This window comes from Protomyctophum parallelum (genome assembly GCF_964188405.1).
Source record: "Protomyctophum parallelum genome assembly, chromosome: 14".
NCBI lineage: Eukaryota > Metazoa > Chordata > Actinopteri > Myctophiformes > Myctophidae > Protomyctophum > Protomyctophum parallelum.
Window position 1 is genome coordinate 43,983,437 of NC_139709.1, and position 24,156 is coordinate 44,007,592.

Consider the following 24,156-nt stretch of genomic DNA (forward strand, 5'->3'; position numbering starts at 1 on the left):
TGAAACATGCTGCGTGTTATTGTGATCCATCCATCATTATAAATGAAGGTAACCGGTATCATGCTACGATATTGCTGTTCCTTTTCAGGAAATCATTTGATAACTGGCAGCAGGCAAATCATTTGATAACTGTGCAGCAGGAGTCCTGGTTATTAATATTCGGTTTATTTATATTATGGTTATATTTTATATTCAGTTCCGGCTGCAGTTTGCCACGCAGTGTGACGAATCTGCCGGCTGGAATTGCAGGGTGGAGAAAATGACGTTGGGACCTTCCCTTTCATCAGATGCCTTGGTTATTTCCTGGTTATGTACGTAGTGTTTAAGACCAGCTCAGGACTGGTCTGAGCGCAGTCGCTTTGTGACTTCTTTCACTGTGCCTAAGATTTGGCAACTATATAACATGGGCGTTATATAGGCGTTATAATAACGTCTATATAACATGGGCGCCAGGAGTGAAAATAATAACTGTTCGTAAACTAGCGATGATAACTGCGCCACGTCTAGCACCATTTAGCGGCAGGTGTAAAATAGGGCCCTTAATCTCCTGTGGTGTGCAGGAGACCCGCGTTTTGTATCCTGGGGAGGACATAAATCTTCCGGACAGTACGTATCACAGTTTGTGCTGGAATTGATAGCTGTGCACTGTTTGGCCTTGTGTGCCATATTGTTTAACACAATGCAACTAAATGAAGGTCTTCTTTTTAGTTTTACATAAATACATACCATTGTAGCGCCGCATTACCATTCCAGAATTATGTGAATCTGAGGCACCTTGAATACAATCACGATAAGACAAGCCTCACAACGATTAAAGTGATGTAAAAGGCAATGACTCATGAATAATGTAAGGGACGTGGATGATTTGGGGGAAATGCATTCCCATTTAAATTGGGTTACAACTTGACATTTGAGCTGACGAAAGGCAACTTCTGCCTAGGCGCTTCGCTTCTGAAAGTCATCTTTCCTCAGCCAAGGACTGTGTATGTGTGTGTACGTGTGTGTGTGTGTGTGTGTGTGTGTGTGTGTGTGTGTGTGTGTGTGTGTGTGTGTGTGTGTGCGTGCGTGTTTGCTCGGGGTGCAGAGCGGTGCTAACAGTGTACAGTAGACAGACACACACACGGTCTGCTTTGTAGATATGAGGCACTCTCATATCTGTTTATTGATCGGGGCAGATGTGCGTCAGTCAATCGTATCTGGGCTCCACACACCCTCCTGCTATAACCTCCAGAGGCAGACCAGCCAATAGAGCACCGAGCCGGGAGCCTCAAAGCAGTCATACCATCAACAGACACCTTGAGCACATTTGTGTGTGTGTGTGTGTGTGTGTGTGTGTGTGTGCTGTGAGCATAGTGTAAAAGGTGCATTGGAGGACAGTAGAGGAAAGAAAGGAGAAGTGCCGCTCACAATATAAACCCAGATTAACCTACACTATGTGAATATGCATGCACATGTGCCACGACAGCATTGCAGAAACCATTCAGCCTCTCTCTCTCTCTCCCAGGCACCGTATCCTCCGCACACAACCACACCGAGCAGACTAAAACCCTCTCGCACACAACCACACCGAGCAGACTAAAACCCTCTCGCACACAACCACACCGAGCAGACTAAAACCCTCTCGCACACAACCACACCGAGCAGACTAAAACCCTCTCGCACACAACCACACCGAGCAGACTAAAACCCTCTCGCACACAACCACACCGAGCAGACTAAAACCCTCTCGCGACAAGGAGGGGCAGCCCCCCCCCCCCATCTCCACAAGGAGGGGCAGTGCACCAAAGCATTATGGCCATTGTAGGAATTCAGCAATCCAGTCAAACCCTATAGTCAAACACACATACTACGTTATTTTTCTTGCCCATAGGGTGCACATTTCAAATGATGCTACTGTTATCTACTACAAATACTACTAACATTGAATGACTGCAGTTTCTTCCAGCTGTGAAATGTCCCTTTAAGTCTAAAAAAATAAAGAATGAATGTGAGCACTTTTTTCCACACCTCTATCTATACTAGGCTGGCTTTCTCTGCACATTAGGAATCAATACAATCCTCCTGATGGCTGGCTCACTCAGGCAGGAGGTGGGAAGCGATCAAGGTGCGAGGAAAACACAGCACCGTCACTCATCCCGCCTTGATTCTTCCCAACGATGCTGTGATTCCATGATGTGTGTCATGTCTGTCTTACACGCAGAGGCAAAAAATAGACCCAAGCCGTGTCAGCTGTCTAAGACAAGGTGATTTGATCTATCGCGGTGAATCATCCGTCACTCTTGAAAAGGACCGAATGAGGAAGAAAACAAGCGTACCCAAGACGGCAGACACCATTATTTCCCAACCCCCGCTGTAAAGCGTGGGTTGCATTTTCTCACCTATGAAGTTATTCAAAAGGTTAAAAGGGTGTAGGCACAATAAACTAAGGCTTCACGCCTACATCTTTTTGGTCTATGTTTTTAATAAAGGTATCGTATTAACCCGCTTCTAATAACCAAAATAAAACAACTAAACTACTACACAAAGCAAAGGGTCCATTACCTCGGCACACGTTCCCGTTGTCGGGCTCGAACCCGGCCTTGCACGTGCAGCTGCCGATGGGGACCATCCACTCCCCGTCTCCGTTGCAGTACAGCTTGATGGGCACGTCCACCTCCTCCGAGTTGGGGATGCAGATGCCGCGGGCGATGACCAGCGACGTGCTCTCCGCGCCCGTCATGGTCTCGGGGAAGATGGCGAAGTTCTGCACGACGCTGGGACACTTCTTGTAGAAGACGCGGACCGACAGCAGCGACATGCAGGCGCCGTAGTCCTGGAAGGCCAGGTAGAAGCCGTTCCTGGACAGCGGCCCGAAGCTCCGCACCTCCGTGTTGACCTTCATCAGGCGCCCGCCGAAGTCCACCTGGGAGAAGCTCTCGTCGGCGGCGATGGTGTCCACCTTGAGGACGGGGGACAGGATTTTTATTCATCGTGAAATGAATTCCGCTTTTGTTGAGCTGAAAATTCAGTGCCACTTGATAAAAAAGCAGTTAATTAAGTCCTTGGCAGACATTGAGTTCAACCGCCTATACCTGATAACGCAGACCTGTAAAGAGCTCATTTGGTACGCTCTAATTTCACTCTACACAAATCGATTTGCCAAAAATAGCCGATCTGTAAGTTCACAGCGCGTTGTGAGCTTGTAGATCTGCAACGTCCCCCCCCAGAATAGGGATGGTAGGGGTTCAAGTGGTTTAACAAAAAGGGGGCATTTTAAGATTTAAGCATATTTTGATTATCGCAATAATGTCGTTAATCCCACTACCAGAATCAGAATAATGTCGAGGGTGTCTGGTTGCTAGTGCCGAGCTTACCAGCACTGCACTGACTATTCATAAGTACTCTGCCAAGGTTATAGGGCTACGCTCATTATCCCGCCCTCAATGTCTTCACATATTGTACAGTTAATATAAAACACATTATTCAGGCACTTTTCAGCCACCTCTTTTGCCTATTAGGACCACTCAACGTCATCAAACAGCAACGAACACATTGATTCTACAGGCTACAAGTTTCTGCGTTAGACCTTTTTTCTTTTTGTTTCGTGGCGTTAGAGACTGACAGGCCGGTCGAGCTTCTAGTAACAATTATTTTCATAATGTCATTTTCATAATGTCCCATTTAGAGACTGACCGATAATCGGTAATCACTTCCTAACCATCTGTCCATTGTACCAAGACATCAGAGACACATACTTCCCACAGATTACAACCACACAAAGATTTTGAAAACATGACCAATGACAAAAACCTCCCATATCTGCTGGGCGAAGTACAACAATGTGCAAACACAGCAGCAAGATTTGCGAGCTGCTGTGATAGGAGAAGGATATCAAATGGAACACAACCACCCTAAAGTCTAATCATTGTGTATATTCCTGCACTATACCTGCATCGAGTGACCTTGGTACATAGAATTTGATCTATTGAAGATTCTGACCTTCAAATGTACATCATTTTTGTTTTGATTGTATTGCTGTATTGTTGTATTGTTCTTTCTGCTTTGGCAATGTAAACGTATGTTTTCTCATGCCAATAAAGCCCTTTGAATTGAAATTGAATTGTGTATACAGTATGTGTGTGTGTAGAAGAGAGAGAGAGAGAGCACTGCGCTTTACTCCGTGCTGACAGAAAACAGCCACAACACGTTAAAAGTACTTTGTTTGTTGTACTTACTAGAAAAGAAGGAGGAGCAGCCACGCATATCCATGATAAGTTCTGGGATAGAAAATCGCACTAAATACTGTTATTCATGACGGTAGCAGCTGCAGCCTCTGTCTGCTAGCTGCTGTGCTAAGCTAACTAGCTATCCAAATGCTAACCAAAACAAACCGTTGACCAGGGTCGCCACATTTCTTGTGAGAGAAACAAGCAACCAGGTCTATAAAAATGTTAATAGGCCAGATCAAAGTCAGAAATTCAGAAAAAGTCAGAAAATTAGTCTAAAATAAGCAACTATAGGGCTGACTGTCAAACTTTGTTGGCCAATGTTGTTTTAGAGCAGTGGAAGGACTACCAATATTTTAAAGCAACTTTACAGATAAACAAGTCCATATAATGATTATAATGATCAGACTTGGAAATATATTATATATACTTATACTCCAACAGCATACAAATGGAACCAAAAAGACCCTGATTTTAAATTAACACTGATGATAGTGTACTCCCAGAGAATGGTATCAAATGGGGGTCTGTGGCCTAATGCATACTATAGGCTACTAGTGTGTAAACTGTGTTGTATGCTATAGGCCCCTCTTATTTAGCTGCTACAGTATTTATTTACTCTTTGAGTGAGAAGTAAAAAAATATTATAAGCCTTGAACAGTCATTGGTTTAACCCATTCTGACCTGAGATCAGATTCATACGAGGTTTCCGCCGGACACACACTGGTCTGATGAACCCATTCTGACCTGAGATCAGATTCTAAAAATGTCAGTCGTTCTTCGATTAAAAAAAAAATAGCAGACCTACAAGCTCGTATCGCGCCACTCGGTGGCGCGATACGAGCTTGTAGATCTGCTATTTTTCAATAGCTAAAGCATAACATGATGCTGACACCAAAATGGGTGCCCGGTCAGAATGGGTTAAGAAAGCAGGGCTGTCTGTACTTTGTACCTTTGCATAATCATATCGGTGCAAAATCTTTGCACAATACTCACAGAAAAGGCGTGTTTTTATTCCAGTTTAAAAAAAAAATCACTATATCGTTTGCATATCGGTTATCGGTGATTGTTACCCTCCATCATATCGGTTATCGGATCGGTCACAAAATGTCATATCGGTCTCTAGTCCCATTCCTTACCTTGAGGTAGGGGGCCTCCATCCAGAACGCCGTGCCCTTGGTGGCGATGACGGCGTCGCTCTCGTAGTAGTAGAGGTTGAAGGTCTCCTTGCAGGAGCCCGGCACGTTGGGGATGGAGCTGCAGTCGCGCACCGTGAAGCGCATCTCCACGTAGATGCGCTGGGCGCCGCGCCGGTCGATGAAGGTGGTGAGCAGCCAGTTGTTCTGGCTGGACTCGAAGACGTTGCACACCTGGTACGTCCGGATGGTGTTGAGGTTCTCGTCGTAGCCGCTCACCTCCTCCCACTGCGGAGAGAGAGAGAGAGAGAGAGAGAGAGAGAGAGAGAGAGAGAGAGATAGATAGAGAGAGAGAGAGAGAGAGAGAGAGAGAGAGAGGGAGGGAGAGAAAGAGAGATGATGGGGTTAATATTAATAATAAATATAGCTGCAAGCAGCAATAAGACGGGGTCAAGCCATAAAAGCCCCTTTCTTCACAGCGTCTCCTCTTTCTTATCGGAGTGTTGAATAGCTGGTTGGAGACTGGAGATAACGTCACTCTGCATGCCTCCTGGCATGTTTGCCTTTTTGCATGATTCTTTGCTCCCGATCCGATTCCGATCATTTGATTTTGAGTATCTGCCGATACTCAACCCATTCTGACCTGAGATCAGATTCACACGAGGTTTCCACTGGACACACACTGGTCTGATTAACCCATTCTGACCTGAGATCAGATTCTAAAAATGTCAGTCGTTCTTCGATTTAAAAAAAAATAGCAGACCTACAAGCTCGTATCGCGCCACTCGGTGGCGCGATATGAGCTTGTAGATCTGCTATTTTTCAATAGCTAAAGCATAACATGATGCCAACACCAAAATGGGTGCCCGGTCAGAATGGGTTAAACACTCATGCCACAATAGTATCACAATAGTACCATTATCCAGTCTAATATCATGATATGGATATAATATTGATACAGCTATAGGGATGTCCCGATCAGGTAATTTTTATTGTGCTCCCGATCCGATTCCGATCTTGAAAATGACGTGATCGGACCCAATTTCTGATCATGTGATCAGATCGGGACAAGCCTAATTAGCGGCAATGCAGTGATAATTCAACCATGCTTCAACCATGCACATGAAACTGTGATTCTTAAAACTGCCGCTATTTATATCTTCTGGATATTTTCCCATCATGTATCCATTGCTATTTTTAACCACGGACCATGTGTGTATTGGACATTGTATATTTGATTTGACACTGCCTTTCCTGTTATTTGAGTTGTACTTTGTTCCTTTCTTCTCTATATATGTCGTTCTCTATTCTAGCTCTTCCTTGTAACTGCGAAGGTTGAAAGCTTGCACACAAAAACACATTTCACACACTCTTTTGCACCTGTCATTGTCTGATGTGACAATAAAGTTCATTCTGATAGTGATTCTTAAAATAGTGTGACATTTGAATGCCAATTGTACAATGTCTCTACTGTCTGCCTCCCTGTCTCTCTCATACACTACTTCTCGCTATCTTTCTCTTACGTTTCTGTCATTACATTTACTCTGCAATCAACACGTCAATTTGCCAGTTCTCAGTGAGAGGAAGTGAGTCAAATAGAGGCTACAGAACACATGAAGCTGAAACGTGACACCTCAGATCTGTGTTCACAAGCGACCGTCTGCATGAAATGTGTAATAGATTCAGTATTAAATTCTGTAGTGACGCCCCGGTCACGGTCAGATCACCCAAAACGTGTTGTTTTCCAATCCAGCAGGCTTGTTGGCTACTTTTACAGCATGTGCTGGCCACTTGTCAAAGACTTAAGACAGCTTGGACTTAAGACAGCTTGGACTGATTTGAAAGTGTGGAGAAATTAATCTATTAAAGGTATATTCAGTGCTTTCACTTAATTCAAATATCACTTATTTTTTTGTTTTGTTGTGATAATCCTCCCTACTATAGAGTGCGCTGGCCATATAAGGAGTTCCTCCCTGTCCCCAGTTAACCCCTGGGGGTCAAAAAACCTTAGGTTTCGTTTTTGACTCTCTATCCTGATTGGACGAAAGGCTGGGTCCCACAGCCAAAAACGAAACCTAAGGTTTTTTGAGTGAAATCACTGAATATACCTTTAAGACAGCTTGGACTGATTTGAAAGTGTGGAGAAATTAATCTATTAAGGCCTGAGGCATTTGAATAGCCAAAGTATTATGGTTAAAGTGGTTTTAATGGGTTAAGACACTTCGGGGTTCGTGGGTGAGGGGTGTATTTCGGTGTCTGAATGTTGTGCTAGCGTATTTGCATGTCTGCTAGTGCTAGGACCTCAATAACAATTAGGTTAAATGTGTGTAAACAATAACAGAAGTACATAATCATATTTTTTCACTGTAGCATATAAAGTATGCTGCTGTTGGCCTTGCGTACGGACACTTTGGTGAGTCACTTGCAGCAGAATGTCACTTCACTTCAGACTTCATTCAGTCAGCCAGACTGTGGGGCTCAGCAATCAGCAAAAACACACTGACAAAGACTTCCATTTTCTGACACAAACATTTGCTAAAGTGCCTCAACAGTGAAAACAACACTTTGCTGCCCCTATGACTACAAACAAGCTCAAGAGCTGGTGCGCCACGAGGCCCGCTGCCGTTACAGACACAAACCTAGTAATTACCTCGTACTAAATCCGCCATCTACCATCTCGCCAGAGCGTGGCTGGGCACTGACTTGCCACATTATGAAATGTGGCGTGTAACAAATTCTAAATTACACACTATTGAATTACAATTAGGCAGACGGGGGGCGGCCGAGTGCTGGTATGGTCTGATGGAGACACATTTGAGCACATCCCCATTTCAATTGAACTGCGCTGGTCTGACTAGGAGGAAGCCTGACCCAGAAAGCAAGGTAGCCAAGCATCAGTAGCTTCGGGGTATTAACTCCAACGGCCCCACAAGCTATACTGTACAGTATGGGTGAAAATGTGCCATTAATTTTGCATTAGGCAATAGGCTAGCTGGCAGTCATTAAGAGTCAGGGAGAGAAACCACAGAGTGTGAATGAGAGAACTCTACCACTTATAAGGACCCAGTATTCAGACAGATAATAGCCTGGATTCTGTGTATAGTTGACAGAGATCACAGCCTGTATGTCTATTTGACACATCTTAGATATACCTACTAAGATCCACACATCCTACGGAACATAACTCCCCAAATCCCGGACTGTGATACTGTGTCTACCCCTCTGATGGTACGGCATGTTAAACCACTTAATTTACATTGATGTGGTTTGCATAATAGCAGTGCCCGACTCATACTTAGCCATGCCTTCCAAAAGTAGACATACCAAGAAAACATGTCATGCGTATAAGCAACAGTCGCATTTAAGCCCCGTTGACTTCAAACACTTGTTGCCTGCACTCAGTAATGGCGACACCTATTGAAGTTCTCCCCCTTTGCACAGACCGCTTCCAGACTCTGCGGTTTTTGCTCCCATGTGAAGTGTTGGCACCTCGGTTAGGAGATTTATCTCTCTCTGAATTCCTTCTGCTGCTGATCCTATGAGGTGCTCCAGGCAAGCATGCAGAAGCTAATGAGGCCTGTAGTGGAGGAGCGAGAGCGGAGTGGGCCTTCTTCAGTCGGTTCATGTTGCGTGCACACACATAGTTATCTCCCGGAGCATCTTCCCTCTCCTCCTCTCCTGACCTTTACCTTCAGGATGCTCAATCAGACCTAATGGAAGAAGAGGTGACCTCTGCCCTCTGCAGAGCTCAGGCCCCCAGGAAACAACAGCCACATGATGGAGAGAGTGTGGAGATGGTATTAAATGAGAAGGCAGGAGGAGAGCGCCAGGAGATGCATGGTGGCGGGGGGGGGGGGGGGGGGGGGGGGGGGTCACGGTCCCGGCTATTACACTTTGCATTGCGGGGGGAACAGGGGGTGAGCGAAAACAAAAAGAGGCAGACGGATACAAACATCTGGCCTGGGGAGAAATATATATGGAGTAAAGAGAGGCTCAGTTTGGGGTTCCGTGTGGATGTTGGAGAGATAGATAAAGATGGATAGATAAGACAGCGAGAGAGAGAGAGAGAGAGAGAGAGAGAGACTGTGTGTGTGTGTGTGTGTGTGTGTGTGTGTGTGTGTGTGTGTCGTGTGCATGGTGTGATAGGAACGATGACACCGCTGACATGATAAACGAGTTTACAGAAATCCGAGGCGCAAATTAAAGCCTTTTTTTCACCGCCATTCCCTCGGTGCCCGCGCTCGGCTCCACACTACCCTCCCTCTCTCTCTGTTCCCCTCTCTCTTCTCCCCTCTCTTCCTCTCTCCTCCTCCTCCTCCTCCTCTCCCTGGTGTCTGATGTGTAATGACCATTCATCAGCATTACAGGACCTGTCCCCTTCAGCACTGCCTGTTCATTAATACAGCCAGCCCGGGGCTCCTCCGGCACCCGTGCTGCTCCATCCTAGGAGGGGGTCCGCGTAGCCCCCCTCGTCTAGCCAAATGACCGCCATCTTTCACGCCAGAAAGGGGCCCCCCCTTAGGCGTCCCAGATAATGCCCGTCTCACAACTGCCCAGAAATGCAATGGTTCATACTATAACGAAGAAAAACAAAGTTGTTACTTTTTCATTTTTTTTTGTTGCTATGACGTCACTGTGTTTAACGTAAACAGAACCATCACAGGTGCATCAGTAGCTTGGAAAAAACGTTGTTTTCAGACTGACTCGCAATTTTATGTTCCATCTCTATTTTTGCTATCTCAATGATTTGTATTGACTACTGACCTGCTGTTTTGATTTTGCCTGTGTTTGTGTTGTGCGTGTGCGAGAGTGCATGTGCAGACAGACAGACAGACAGACAGACAGACAGACAGACAGACAGAGTGCATTATGTGTGGACTGAGGAGAGTGCATGGAGTGCATGGTTTGCTGAGCACACATTGATTTGCTAGCGTGGGTGTTGCTACTGACAAGCCGGAGACCACTAGGCACACTGCAGCTGCAAAGCATTTCATTAGACCATATTAACGCTCATATCTAGCTGTTGGCCTCCTCGTCTGAGATTGTGTTAAGCCTGACAAACTCCTTTGAAAGATGCTGTTTTGATCTCCGTCCCCAGACATGTTCGTTGCCTTGTTTACAGTTCTGTAAGCGTATGCCGTCGTGCCATAGAGCATTTTTAAATAATTGTGTTCATCACCATGCTGAATTATGTTGACCAATACCAACTCTGGGACTCTTTTTAACTATTTTTTGGACAACCATATAATACTATGACTGTACTTTTGGTCTGTGCATTTTTGCAGGCTAAGAATAAAAGTGAGGAACATTTTTAATTAGGCTGGCCTTATTTTTAAGCCAGTCCACGCTCCACAGGACATGTACCACCAGTGCACGGGAAGCCGGACAGGAACGCTCATGGATTGGACAAATAAGCACAGGCAATGTTGAGTCTATACACAACAACTGGCTAGCCAAAGGGAGGCAGTTTTAGAGACCAGGATTACGTTTTTGTGAGGGTACCTACCCTAGGGGACACTGGGAGACATGCAAACTCCACACAGAAAGGCCCTTTCGCCAACCCCACCCTGCAGGGTATGGGCACTGATGACACGGAGGAGGGAACACGCGCCCCAGCACTCCCAGCGGGAATCGAAACCCAGGTCCTTCTAGCTGTGAGGCGACAGCGCTACAGACTGCGCCAACCGTGCCCCGTGGGCTGCAAAAAAAAAATATCTGAACCGCCAAGGTCGTCAAAGGTTGGGAACCCCTGCTTGAAGCGGAAGCAGTTTCGTACATGTTCATAGGATAGGACGTTAGCACACCTGTGCATTGAGGTAAAAGGTACATGTCCATAGGATAGGACCTTATCACGCCTGTACATTGATTTATTACACTGTACATGTTCATAGGATAGGACGTTATCACACCTATACATTGAGGTAAAAGGTTACTTTCTTTTAACCCATTCTGACCGGGCACCCATTTTGGTGTCGGCATCATGGCATGCTTTAGCTATTGAAAAATAGCAGATCTACAAGCTCATATCGCGCCACCGAGTGGCGCGATACGAGCTTGTAGGTCTGCTATTTTTGAAAAATCGAAGAACGACTGACATTTTTAGAATCTGATCTCATGTAAGAATGGGTTCATCAGACCAGTGTGTGTCCAGTGGAAAACCTCGTATGAATCTGATCTCAGGTCAGAATGGGTTAACTGTGACCCTACGATGACCTCCTCGGGGGACAGAAAAAAGAGGGAGGGCATCATCGCCTGTCACCTCAGCCGATAATGGACGTCCTCTCCTGTCCCCTGCAACCATCTCCTCTCCCCTGGGACATCTGCATCCAATAACACTCCCTGGACGCTGTTGCCAGGTTTTTGGAGAGAACACAAAAAATAAGCTATGTAGGGCGAAAGATCCGCCACGAAGGACTTCATTCATGCTGTAGCATCAAACTGTGTTTAACTGTGTTAAATTTTCTGAAGTGAAATATTTGAATGTGTTTTAAACATTTTAAATACACAAATCTTGTATGGCTGTCCCTGGCACATAAAATATGTTCAGATGGGGTCCACGGCATTTTACATTTTAATTTGGATGGTCCTTGATATGAAAGACGTCTTTCTTAACAAACATTAGAAAGCTAGCCCAAATAAGCAACTGGCTACATTTTTACTGAAGACATTTAGACTGAGAAATAAGCCTAACGTCGCTTATAATAAACGGACGTGGCAACACTGTGGCCCTGACCTTCCGCTGGGTATATATGTGGTACGCGCGTTGCGGGTGCAGATGAGTGCAGAGTCTGTTGTGCATTATTCATGTTAAGGCTTCCAAACGTGTGTTGCAAGAGCGTACTTCATTTCCCCCCACTCTATCATCTGGTCTTTTCCCCCATCGCTGTCGCTCTTATAATAGTCTCTATCTCTGTTTGTTCTCGTTGTTTCCCGTTTAAAACCGTGTGTGTGTGTGTGTCTACTTCCACAGTGAGCGTTCACACCCTGTCTGATCAAATATCAAATTCTCTCTCTCAATCTCTTTCAATTATAGCAGTGTATAAAATGAATTCCCTCGCCACTGACATCAGAGCCTTTTGTTGCTTTTTCCATCCCTCCCTGCTCGAGAAATGTTTGCAGCTGAGCCGTTGGACAAACAACAAGAGCATCGGGTACGGCAACGTGGGCCCCAGTCTTTGCGTCGACTCAAATGAACCCATTTACTCCGGTCTAATAGCTTTGCTTTTGCCAGTAATACGGGACGACACTCCTCCCTGCATCCCCCTGATTGTAAAGTGCGGCCCATTGTCTATGTCATTATGGCTGCTCCGTTTTATGGGCAGTAGTGGGCGAGGAAGACGGAGGAGCCGTGGATTCACAGGGCGCTTAAGCCCTTAAGACCCGAGGGTTCCGATTCTACGAATGTCTTCTAAAAAAAACGTATACGTTGCTGTAGCCTATATCAGTGACACCGACGCATTCCCGATCATAATGGGCTAATGTTTGCGTTAATGACCAGTCATGGATGGCTGGGCCGAGGCGGAGAGAGGGAGGGACGGGGAGAGAGAGAGAGAGGGAAGAAGGAGAGAGAGATGGCAGAGAGCAGAGAGGGAGGGACGGGGAGAGAGAGAGAGAGAGAGAGAGAGGGAAGAAGGAGAGAGAGATGGCAGAGAGCAGAGAGGGAGGGACGGGGAGAGAGAGAGAGAGGGAAGAAGGAGAGAGAGATGGCAGAGAGCAGAGAGGGAGAAGAGCCAAGGAGAGCCTGTAATATATTCAGGACAGCGATGCTCTCCTCTGCCCACCTCTGCCTCGGCCCTGGCTGCTGCTGCTGCCACAGAGGCATCGATACGCCGCCCATCTTAAAAGCCATCCGTCATATCGATCTCCTGGCGCTCTACTTCCAAAGGCTAAAATAACAGCGAGTAGCAGCAGAGAGAGAGGAGGCCGGCCCGCATGGCCACCTTGTCCCGGGATCATCTGATTGGCATCCAGCAGAGACCTGCGGGGGGACTAGGGACGGGCCATTAATCGGTCATCATATCGCTATCGGCCGATATTGGCCTTGACCCATTCTGACCTGAGATCAGATTCATACGAGGTTTCCACTGGACACACACTGGTCTGATTAAACCCATTCTGACCTGAGATCAGATTAAAAAAATGTCAGTCGTTCTTCGATTTTTCAAAAATAGCAGACCTACAAGCTCGTATCGCGCCACTCGGTGGCGCGCTATGAGCTTGTATGTAGTAATAAATTAAAGCCTGAAAAAGCCTTTTGTGATGGCTGCAGATTGTGTTTTCTTGGAGAAGCTTTCAAAAGAGTCAACAAGTTGGAACATTTTTAAATGACAATTACTACATTCAAGCTGTTTACGTTGGGATATGGGCCAACATTTCAATAACGGTGCACACCCCTAGTTTTGGAATACAGAGGCATTGCTTTCATTTTTCAGAATGGACAAAATTATTATTATGTTTTTAACCCATTCTGTACGGGAACCCATTTTGGTGTTAGCATCATGCCGCGCTTTAGCTATTGAAAAATAGCAGATCTACAAGCTCATATCGCGCCACCGAGTGGCGCGATACGAGCTTGTAGGTCTGCTATTTTTTGAAAAATCGAAGACACTTTTAGAATCTGATCTCAGGTCAGAATGGGTTAATAATGAAACTGTCAGGATGTAATAGACATTTTTAGAATCTGATCTCAGGTCAGAATGGGTTAATACAGAATGGGGGGGGCGACACCCACGGACAAGAATAGGAGAGCCAGGCCACGCTAATGAGGTCTTACTCAGTAGAGGATGATGGGTGCAGGGAGGGAGAGAGAGAGAGAGAGAGAGCAAGAGAGAGAGAGAGAGAGAGAGAGAGAGCATATGCGGGCTGCCAGGCTCTAGTCAGGCCCTATCAGGCCTGGTGCTGATGACAGACACTCAGTCATGAAGCAACAGCCCTGCTGCTGTTGCCCGAGACTGTCACATTATATCACATCGTTGGCAGCCAAAGGGACTACAGGAGGAAAAGTATGAGCAATGTGTGACGGCTCTGACCTAAGTAGTGATTCATGGCCCTGCACGGCTGCAACGTGCCCATCCTTATATAAAACACACACTAGATACGCTGATACAGTAACCATGGGTTACAGCAGGCCGGGTGACAAATATGAGGGGGGGAAATGGAACAAATGAATGGAGAAACATTAAGGAATGCAGATGCTTTCTTGCAGGTGGACTGCATGGTACAAAAAGCAATTAACATCCTCTCGTGTTCTGCTGAATGTATATGAAAGTGCTGAGCTGGGCTCACTTAACCTCAAGGTGCACCACGGCACGAGGAGGAGACGTGAGTAACCATAATGAAAGAGCATTCGACTATGAAAGAAGGAGCTTCACATTTTGAGAGTTCAGTGGTGCGAAAGCCACACAGTTCTACAGACACCGTGGGGAAGAAGGGTGGCCTGGTCATATCATGAGTCACCGTATAGTGAGTGCATGTGTGTGGCGTACGCCAAGAGGATGATGCAGGCCTGACCGCTTGGCCCCTACAGTGGGAGCATTGTGTTGTGGGGGGGGGGGGGGGGATTGTCCAGGCCGGGGTCACTGCAATTCAGCACCAGTGTGGTGGAAAGAAATACTAACATCTTTTTACTTAAGTAAAAGTATCAATACTTGCAATATAAAAAGACTGTTACACGTAAAAGTCCGGAATTGTACTTCAAATGTACTTAAAAGTGGTCATTGTGCAGAATGTCACCATTCCAAGTTTTCAAATGTATACAAATCTTTTGAAAACAGCAGATCTACAGTGCAAAAGCTCACAATGTGCCACATCGCAACGCATTGTGAGCTTTGCAAGATCGGATATTTTCAAATGGCCGAAATGAAGTGGTTAATGTTTGGCTATGTTTTGTAATAATAATCAAAATCTACAAAGAAACCAGTAACCAGTACTACATAGTAAATGTAGTAAAATGAGTGATCTCAATTATCTCACGATGAAACACTTCTGTCCTGACGTGAGGACGACGATGACCCACGATGTGAATAATATGCTATAATGGCCTTCGTGCACTAGGGCACCAGATCTCACCCCAGATGAACAGATCTAATGGGACTGACGTGCGTTCCCACCACCACCACCATCTCTTCAGTGGCGTGTTCCAGACCGTTCAATGCACACATGACGCACACAAAGACCCCCGAGATAACGGAGCCGTTTATCATTCCAACGGGGTCTCATCTTTAACCCCCAGTCTGCCGTCTGAATCTCAGTGGCGACACGCTGCTTTTCAAATCCGTCAGCACGTGCTAATACTGTACATGCACAGACAACCTTGGCACCATGAACTCCTCTACGCATTACTGACGCACCGAGGGAGGGGTATTTTCTATGGGATTTCACTGTGTCGGTATAAGAGTGGATCTGGCCATATTTTTTATTTTCTTGGAACAGTACTCAGAAACTCCATTACTCGGGACTGCCAAGAGGGCTTTACAGTGGGACGACCCGCGAGAGGCATTTTATTAACAGCTAATATAGAAGTGAAGCCGCAGCCAAACTGTGCAACCACTCCCAGACCACTATGGAGTTCCATTCACTTTCAGTCTGTTAACAGGGGGTTTTTATCAGCACTGGTTTACTTACAACGGCCTCTTCGTGGCCTATATAGATTTTAGGATTCTGCTCCAGAAAGGAATCAAGGTAAGTGCTGAACGACGTGGTGTGTTTTCCCACGGAGGGGCTTATACGTGAGAGCGTTGCGTCGTCACGCCTTCCCTTAACCCATTCTGACCTGAGATCAGATTCATACGAGGTTTCCGCCGGACACACACACACTGGTCTGATGAACCCATTCTGACCTGAGATCAGATTCTAAAAAATGTCAGTCGTTCTTCGATTTTTCAAAAAATAGCAGACCTACAAGCTCGTATCGCGCCACTCGGTGGCGCGATATGAGCTTGTAGATCTGCTAATTTTAAATAGCTAAAGCATGACATGATGCTGACATCAAAATGGGTGCCCGGTCAGACTGGGTTAATGAAAGTAAAATCATTGGTGTACATTCAACCACTTCAACCCATCTAGTCTTAAAGGGACATTTCACTGTTGGAAGACACTCCAGTCGCTCAATGTTAATTACTACAATGACCATCATGCTTTGGTGCCGTCTGTGGGTGTGTCTGACTGAGAACACATGTAGTCCAGGAAGGGAGTGAGACCAATAGCTGATGAGTCATCAGGCATTTAAAATACTAAAATATCTAAAAACGCAAATTACCCACATAAAAACCCTATAGGAAAGTGTTTCTTGTGTTCCAAACATCATATTTAAATGAGATCTGGACGCAAAAGGGGTGTAGTGGCCGTTTAAGAGAACTGGACTTGGGTTACAAGTGCACTTTTGATCACATTTTGCGTCTACGCCAAACCTCAGATTCCACAACCTCACAGCGCGTCGCAACGCCAACCACTGTGAGTTTGTGGATCGGCAATTTTTGGCTAATGTTCCCCCCCAGAATATGGATGAGGGGGTTCAAGTGCTTAAGGGTCTTTGAGGGGGTTTCCAGGGGCTCGTCCTCAGCTCACAATCAGAAGGATCCTTATGGGTCCATTTAAGGTCCATGTGTACACTATCTGAGCTAAGGATTTTTACTGTGTATGACTGTACCGTGTCTGCATAGTGGTCCACCGCCTCCCCAACAGATTAACCCATTCTGACCTGAGATCAGATTCATACGAGGTTTCCGACTGGACACACACTGGTCTGATGAACCCATTCTGACCTGAGATCAGATTCTAAAAAATGTCAGTCGCTCTTCGATTTTTCAAAAAATAGCAGACCTACAAGCTCATATCGCGCCACCGTTCAATAGGTAAAGCACGACATGATGCCGACACCAAAATGGATGCCCGGTCAGAATGGGTTAAGTCAGTGTGTTGTGTTTACATGTGAAACCCCCAGGGGAACGCCAGCACGTCAGCGAGCACTCTCCGCTCCATGGCAAGAGGGCTGTCTGTTCGATCTATCACCGCAACCATTTCATGATGTTATTATTACGTACGATCAAGTGTTGATTTTATTATCGATTGCTTAATAAACTAATGTAATCTTGGGGGGGGAATCCTTGTTGCTGTCCAAATTCTTTACTGTCAAATTCGTATTTAGAACCCGTTAAGTGCTATAGGTTGATGTGAATATTTAAATGGTCTATTGAATTCAGTACTTTAACTCAAACTCCATTCTGTGGTATTAGGTGCCCCTCTTTGAGGGGGTTTCCAGGGGCCGTCCTCCTCAGCTCACAATCAAAAGGATCCTTATGGGTCCATTTAAGGTCCATGTGTACACTCTCTAGTCTGAGCTATCACACAAAGGATTGAGGTATGACTGTAACGTCACGTGTTTGCGACAGATTATGTCAGAGTGTCGTGTTTACATGTGAAACCCCCCAGGGGAACGCCAAGCACGTCAGCGAGCACTCTCCCCACTCCATGGCAGAGGGCTGTCTGTTCATCTATCACCTTGAAACACGTGGGCGGAGGAGGCGGGCGGGGAGATTGTTTTTCACAACGCAAGGCTTAGGACGGTCATTTAAATAATGAGCCTATTTGTTATCCACGACAACGGAAACATTGCATTGGGAAAAAGGCGCTAACTTCTGATCCGTTTTTTTCTTTATATGACGTCGATCATGGCATTTGCCACTAAATTGGCCGGAATAAAAAGAAAGGGAGAAAAGAAGCGGTGTGCATTTCCATACGGGCCAAGGTCTTGTAGGACAGTTGATTAAAGTCCAAAGTGAGACGCTGATAGGAACTGAACTCTCCGTGCCCTTGCTGAACGATACTTTTGACATCCTTCAAAGCCCCATCGTGAGCCCTAATCACAAACCTCCAGCAGCTTATTCTTTTCCAGAGGCGATGCAGAATCGCACTGACTTAATGAGGACATTTGCATTTGAGCCTTTTTGGCTTGAGCTCCTTTAAGTCAATAGCAAGGACATTCCCGACGAGTAACAGTTGGTTCAACCTCCGCAGTACCTGAAGCCGCAGCCGCACCGGCTCGCACCCCCTTAAAAAAAAGGACAACATTGCTGAGTTACAACATTATCCTGATGTGAGGAATTCAATAATATAACGTGGCAAAAAAAAATACCCCATGTTCTCAGGAAAATGTTGACGTCGCAAAAACGATTAGGTCAAATGTCGTTTCATCCGTAGAGTACATTCCGTATGCTCCACATTGCCAAAAGATGCGTTTTTAAGTCATATTTCTGAGATGTAAGCATTTATACTTTATTACCTTTGTGCTTTACAGTGCTTGCAAATTTAAAATCTGCATAACTGCCTAATTTTACTCCTCAACATCTACAGACAAGCACGCATATGCACACCCACGCACAAATGCATGCATGCACGCTCGCATATGCACACACGAATGCACGCACGCTCGCATATGCACACGCATGCGCGCGCACACACACACACACACACACACACACCCTTTAAAATATGCGTCAGCATGATTATTATTATCATTCCATGATCAGCTGTGTTATTGAATGGGGGCTGCTGTCAGGCCACTTGCAGGGGACTGATTATTGTTGCCAGGCTTCGGTCGGAGGCCTAGTTCCGCCTGGCTGAATGTGATGGATGGGGAGGAAATGGCCACGTCTGAAACACTCCCTGTCCGTCCCGCCACTCCATCATTACGAGTCCACGCAGTTTGGAGCGGCTCCAACTGGAACGCCGTCACGTCTGGTACTACGCCAGGGTCTGTCTCTCCGTTTCGTTTACCTTCCGTTTGGCCGTTTGGCTGTTCTGACCATCGGCCCATCGGCGTGACTTTAAGGTCAATATGCTCTGTATGGGGCAACTGGCGGCCCGGGGGCAATGTATTTGTATTAAGTTCATAAAGTTAACATAACTATAATTAAATGCATTGAAAATTAAACACAAAGGTTACTTTTCAAGATTCCAATAAAAATAATTGCAATAAATAATTCAGGATTTCAATACAAATTTAGCAAAAAAGCTCAAAACGCGTCACACTCGTAGATCGGCTATTTTTGCTACGACAGTAAAAGTGTGGAAATATAGTGGCCCTCTCTCCATCTTCAAAGTTGCCCACCCCTGCTCTGGTGTAAATGGGAGGGGCCACCACCGCGCATGTCCCACTAGAACTAAGATGAGAGAACATATTACTCCAGTTTTGGCATCACTGCACTGGCTTCCGGTTGTTTTTAGGATTGATTTTAAAATTATTTTACTTGTCTATAAAGCTCTCAATGGTCTCGCACCCTCCTACCTACATGACTGCCTGCCTAAATATGTCCCAAACCGCCCCCTAAGGTCTTCCACCGCCGGCCTGCTCGCTATGCCCAAAAAAATGGCAACTAAAAAATACGGGGAAGCAGCTTTTTGCTTCTATGGGCCGTCGGCATGGAACAAGCTCCCACTGTACCTTCGTCAGGCAGCCTCTGTAGACATTTTTAAAGCTCTCACTGTACTGCATTACTGCTTGTTTTTTAATGTCGTTGCCTTGCTTTTCTTTTATTCTCCATTGTTCTGTAAAGCACTTTGAGCTGCATTTCATGTCATGAAAGGTGCTATACAAATAAAGTTTTATTATTATTATTATTATTAATGGATTGTGTTCATCTGGGAATTTGTGTTGAGGGTGTAGCCAATGGCCTTGCTTGCTCTTCCACGAGTTGACTACATGCGTAGTTGATGCCACCAAACGGACCCGACGAAGCGATCGAGGTTACTGCAGAGGTTACTGCAGGTATACATGGATATGTATCAGCATAAGACGGAGATGATTGTTTTTGTCGCTTTGTTTGCTTTTTATTCCCCTGGGGGCATTATTTTAAGAACTGTACGCGTGCGTGGGTTTATTTCCTGTGGGATGTGTACTGTGCTGATAGCATATTTGCCATTAGGCCTTATTACATGCTCCCATATGCCTTTGAAATGTATTTTCCTTTCGTCCTCAAAGTGATACGCATAACCCATTCTGCGCGGGAACCCATTTTGGTGTTGGCGTCATGTCGTGCTTTAGCTATTTAAAAATAGCAGATCTACAAGCTCGTATCGCGCCACTCGGTGGCGCGATACGAGCTTGTAGAGCTTGTAGGTCTGCTATTTTTGAAAAATCGAAGAGCGACTGACATTTTTAGAATCTGATCTCAGGTCAGAATGGGTTAATCAGACCAGTGTGTGTCCAGTGGGAAACCTCGTATGAATCTGATCTCAGGTCAGAATGGGATAATGGTGGTGTAACGCTGCGCCGTTCAGCACAACAATTCACCCGGGCATCCTCCTGCCTCCATGCCGCCATCCCACTTCTTTTTGTAACATCATTACTAACACTCACATTTTCAATTACACCGCCCGGGTTGCTTTGAAGCAATTTCGCTGGGCTGGCGCTGCTTCTGCAGAACGCCGCTGCGGAGAGCGGTGGCTGATGAACGCAGCCTCTGTATAGCCTGATATAGGGAAGGCGGGCTAGATATGGAGAATGCATTTTAGACTTTCGCCGGCCCGGGCAGAAAAACAAAAGCGTTATGAGAAAACTGCCAATTCCAAACCGCATCCCCGCGCTGACGGCACCCAGAATGCTGATGAGGAAAACGAGCGTGTTATTAACCCACTCTGACCTGAGATCAGATTCTAAAAAATGTCAGTCGTTCTTCGATTTTTCAAAAATAGCAGACCTACAAGCTCGTATCGCGCCACTCGGTGGCGCGCTATGAGCTTGTAGATCTGCTATTTTTCAATAGCTAAAGCATAACATGATGCCAACACCAAAATGGGTGCCCGGTCAGAATGGGTTAATGCAACGGGGGGGACCACATGCAATGTCACCAAAATAAGAAATAGAAAATAAAGCCTTGGATATGAAAAGCCTATAATCATGCAAATGTGAACGCATCCTTCACAGGCTGCGCTTAGTGATACGGGAATAAACAAATGGGAAATGTTCCAAGGCTTGATTGGAAGAAAGTGACTGCAAAACAACAGTGTGTGGCACTGTGGCAGTGGCAACAACTGCTCTTCCAAGATGAGCGGGCAACTGATTGTGAGCCGTTTGTTCTGTTTTATAAGGTGTAAGATGATCTGCAACAGGTTTGGAACATTGAGATACTGATCAATGATGAATTGAAAATATGTTGTCGTTTTGTCTGGTCGATCGACAAGGTATCGAATCAACACTTTGTATCACAAACATGAATGACACAGCTGCTATACCAGTCTTCATGTCATTCGAGGAGGACGGATGAAATTATTTGGCTGTTATGGACGCATATATACGCGCTGAAAGGAGAGGCTGGTGCAGCCGCGTTATCAGGCCTGTGTGGAGAAGGAAATGAAGATTCCCAGAGGGGAAGGAGAAAAGGAGGGTGGCAGAAACAATATGAAACAGAGAGAGAGAGAGAGAGAGAGAGAGAGAGAGTGAGAGAGAGTGTGTGTGTGTGTGTGTGTGTGTGTGTGTGTGTGTGTGTGTAAGTGGAGATAAAACTAGAACGACTTCTAAAATAATTTCTGTCAAGCAAAACGTATAGAAATGACAGACAGAGATACAGTAGAATTAGAGGGGTTGGAAGAGAGAAAAAGAGGGAGAGAGAGAGAATGCTGTCAGTCCACAGGGTCTCTGGGGGGCCACCCGTGGCCCGAGGCAAGGCCGTTTAGGGACAAACCACAATGAGGCTACTAGCGGGGGAGAGGAGAAGAAGTGAGTGAGTGAGTGAGTGAGTGAGTGAGTGAGTGAGTGAGTTTGTGTGCGTGCGTGCGTGCGTGCGTGCGTGCGAAGCCTCTCTGTCTCACAAAAAGACAGAGAGAGAGACAGAGGCAGAGAGAGAAAGAAGAGATAAAGACAAAGGCATCTAGGACAGAAGGTAAAGACAATTAAAGTGGAATGGAGATGGGTAGAAGACGGACTGAGCCGGTGACTGATAGACAGGCCAGTTGAACAATGGAAGAAAAAGGCTGAGACAGAACAATTGAAGCAGAAACGACAAAGAATGGATTTACCATTTTAGTTTTTTCTTTTCCTGGCAGCTTTGCAGCTCCTCTTGAAGAACTAACAGGTACACATTATTAATGCAAGGGGCCTTGCGCACGTACGTGCGTGTGCGCACACACACACACACACACACACACACACACACACACACACACACACACACACACACACACACACACACACACACACACACACACACACACACACACAGCCTTCGCCTCAAGCCACTTCTCTCCCATTCAATTCATTGAAGCTGTTATGATGGATTTCCGTTTCCTTGCTGCCCTAATTCTATCACTATTTTCTTTTATTTAACAGTCTGTGACAAAAAAAGGGAAAGAATCATGGAGGTGAAATAATATCACGAGAGGATCCACAGGAGGAAAATCAATAATTGCATCGTTTACATAATGCAAGTGCTGTGGTCGAAACAGCAGAATATGAAACAACTCAGATTAATGTTATATCAACGTTCTCTTTGGCGATATTCACCACAGTCCTTGTGAGTGTGTGGATGTGTTTGGACCAATTTTAAGTCACAGATAGCCTAAAAGATGACTTTGGACCAGTTATTAGGTTATTATTAACCCAGAATAGGCTCACTATAGACAACGCTCAGCTCTGTGTTATTGACCTCACCAAGAGCTGCATAGGCCCCCGCTAATGGCGGCGATCTTTAGCAGCGTTTTTCTCTGAATGAAGGCTCAGATTGAGGCGATGGAACAGAACACTGATGGTTAGGAGCTCAATAAAAAAAAAGGTTCCGATCACTTGACTATTGTTGAATCAGCGCCGAACGAAGCCGGTCCGGGTGGGAGAGCTATAGCTCCCTGCAGTGGGTGTTCAGCCTTGAGCATAGATATATCAGAGCACGAGCCAGCAGACACAAAGAGAGTACACAGGCGCCATGCTGTATATCCATGTAAGAGTGGTGGAAAAATGTGTTTTTGGCTTTCCAAATTGTGGTGCAAGTGAATCACCCCATCCCAGCACATCTTAGAGGATATGAAACAGATTGAGGTAACATTAAATGGCATTAGACTGTGTGGGGGCACTCTGCTTCAGCTGTACTCAAGCTGCTGCCTATACAGTTATGATTACAGTGAATTGTCTCATATATGCTGCCACATGATGCCCTTATACCTCTATGTGAGACGATACACACACACACAAAGGTCCCCGTTATAGAACTGTTACAGTTATATTGCTTTATGCCATGTACAGTATGGATCTTTACTATATCTGCAGCTATTTTAACGATACCACATTCCATTTATTCTAACCATGCATGCTAACCCTATATGTATTACGCATATATCTTACTCTACTCATATATTTCATATATTCTATAATATTCCCTGTTAACACTGTTTTGGTATATATTTAACTTTTTTACTTAATTATACATGGAAATGCATGACTGGCATCTTTAACCCATTTTGGGGCGGGAACCCCTTTTGGTATTGTATGTTATGCTTTAGCTATTGAAAAATAGCAGATCTACAAGCTACGAGCTTGTATGTAGGTCTGCTATTTTTGAAAAATCGAAGAACCACTGACATAGAAACATAGCTTTTTTCAGAAAACTGTCAGGATGTAGAAGACATTTGTAGAATCTGATCTCAGGTCAAAATGGGTCAATACATTTATACTTGAATGAAAAAATAAATAGCTGGTCAACAACCTTGTCGATCTGCTATTTATGCTCTTTTTTTTATATTTGAACGTTGTTCAACATGGAAACGGTTATGCAAAAATAATTGTGATTATATGTGACTGACGGGCCTATTATTTGTCATTTCCAAAGTGG

At 45.4% G+C, this 24,156-nt stretch overlaps 1 protein-coding gene across 1 annotated transcript in view; it reads right to left on the reverse strand.

The window, feature by feature from the left end:
- The window catches only part of LOC310870403 (ephrin type-B receptor 1-B-like), a 231,594-nt gene that overhangs the window by 145,452 nt on the left and 61,986 nt on the right, over positions 1-24,156 (reverse strand). The window contains exons 3-4 of the mRNA XM_083781609.1: positions 5,345-5,629; positions 2,542-2,938 (exon numbers count right to left, since the gene is read on the reverse strand). Coding sequence (XP_083637735.1) covers positions 2,542-2,938; positions 5,345-5,629 — 682 coding nt within the window. The remainder of the gene's footprint in view (positions 1-2,541; positions 2,939-5,344; positions 5,630-24,156) is intronic.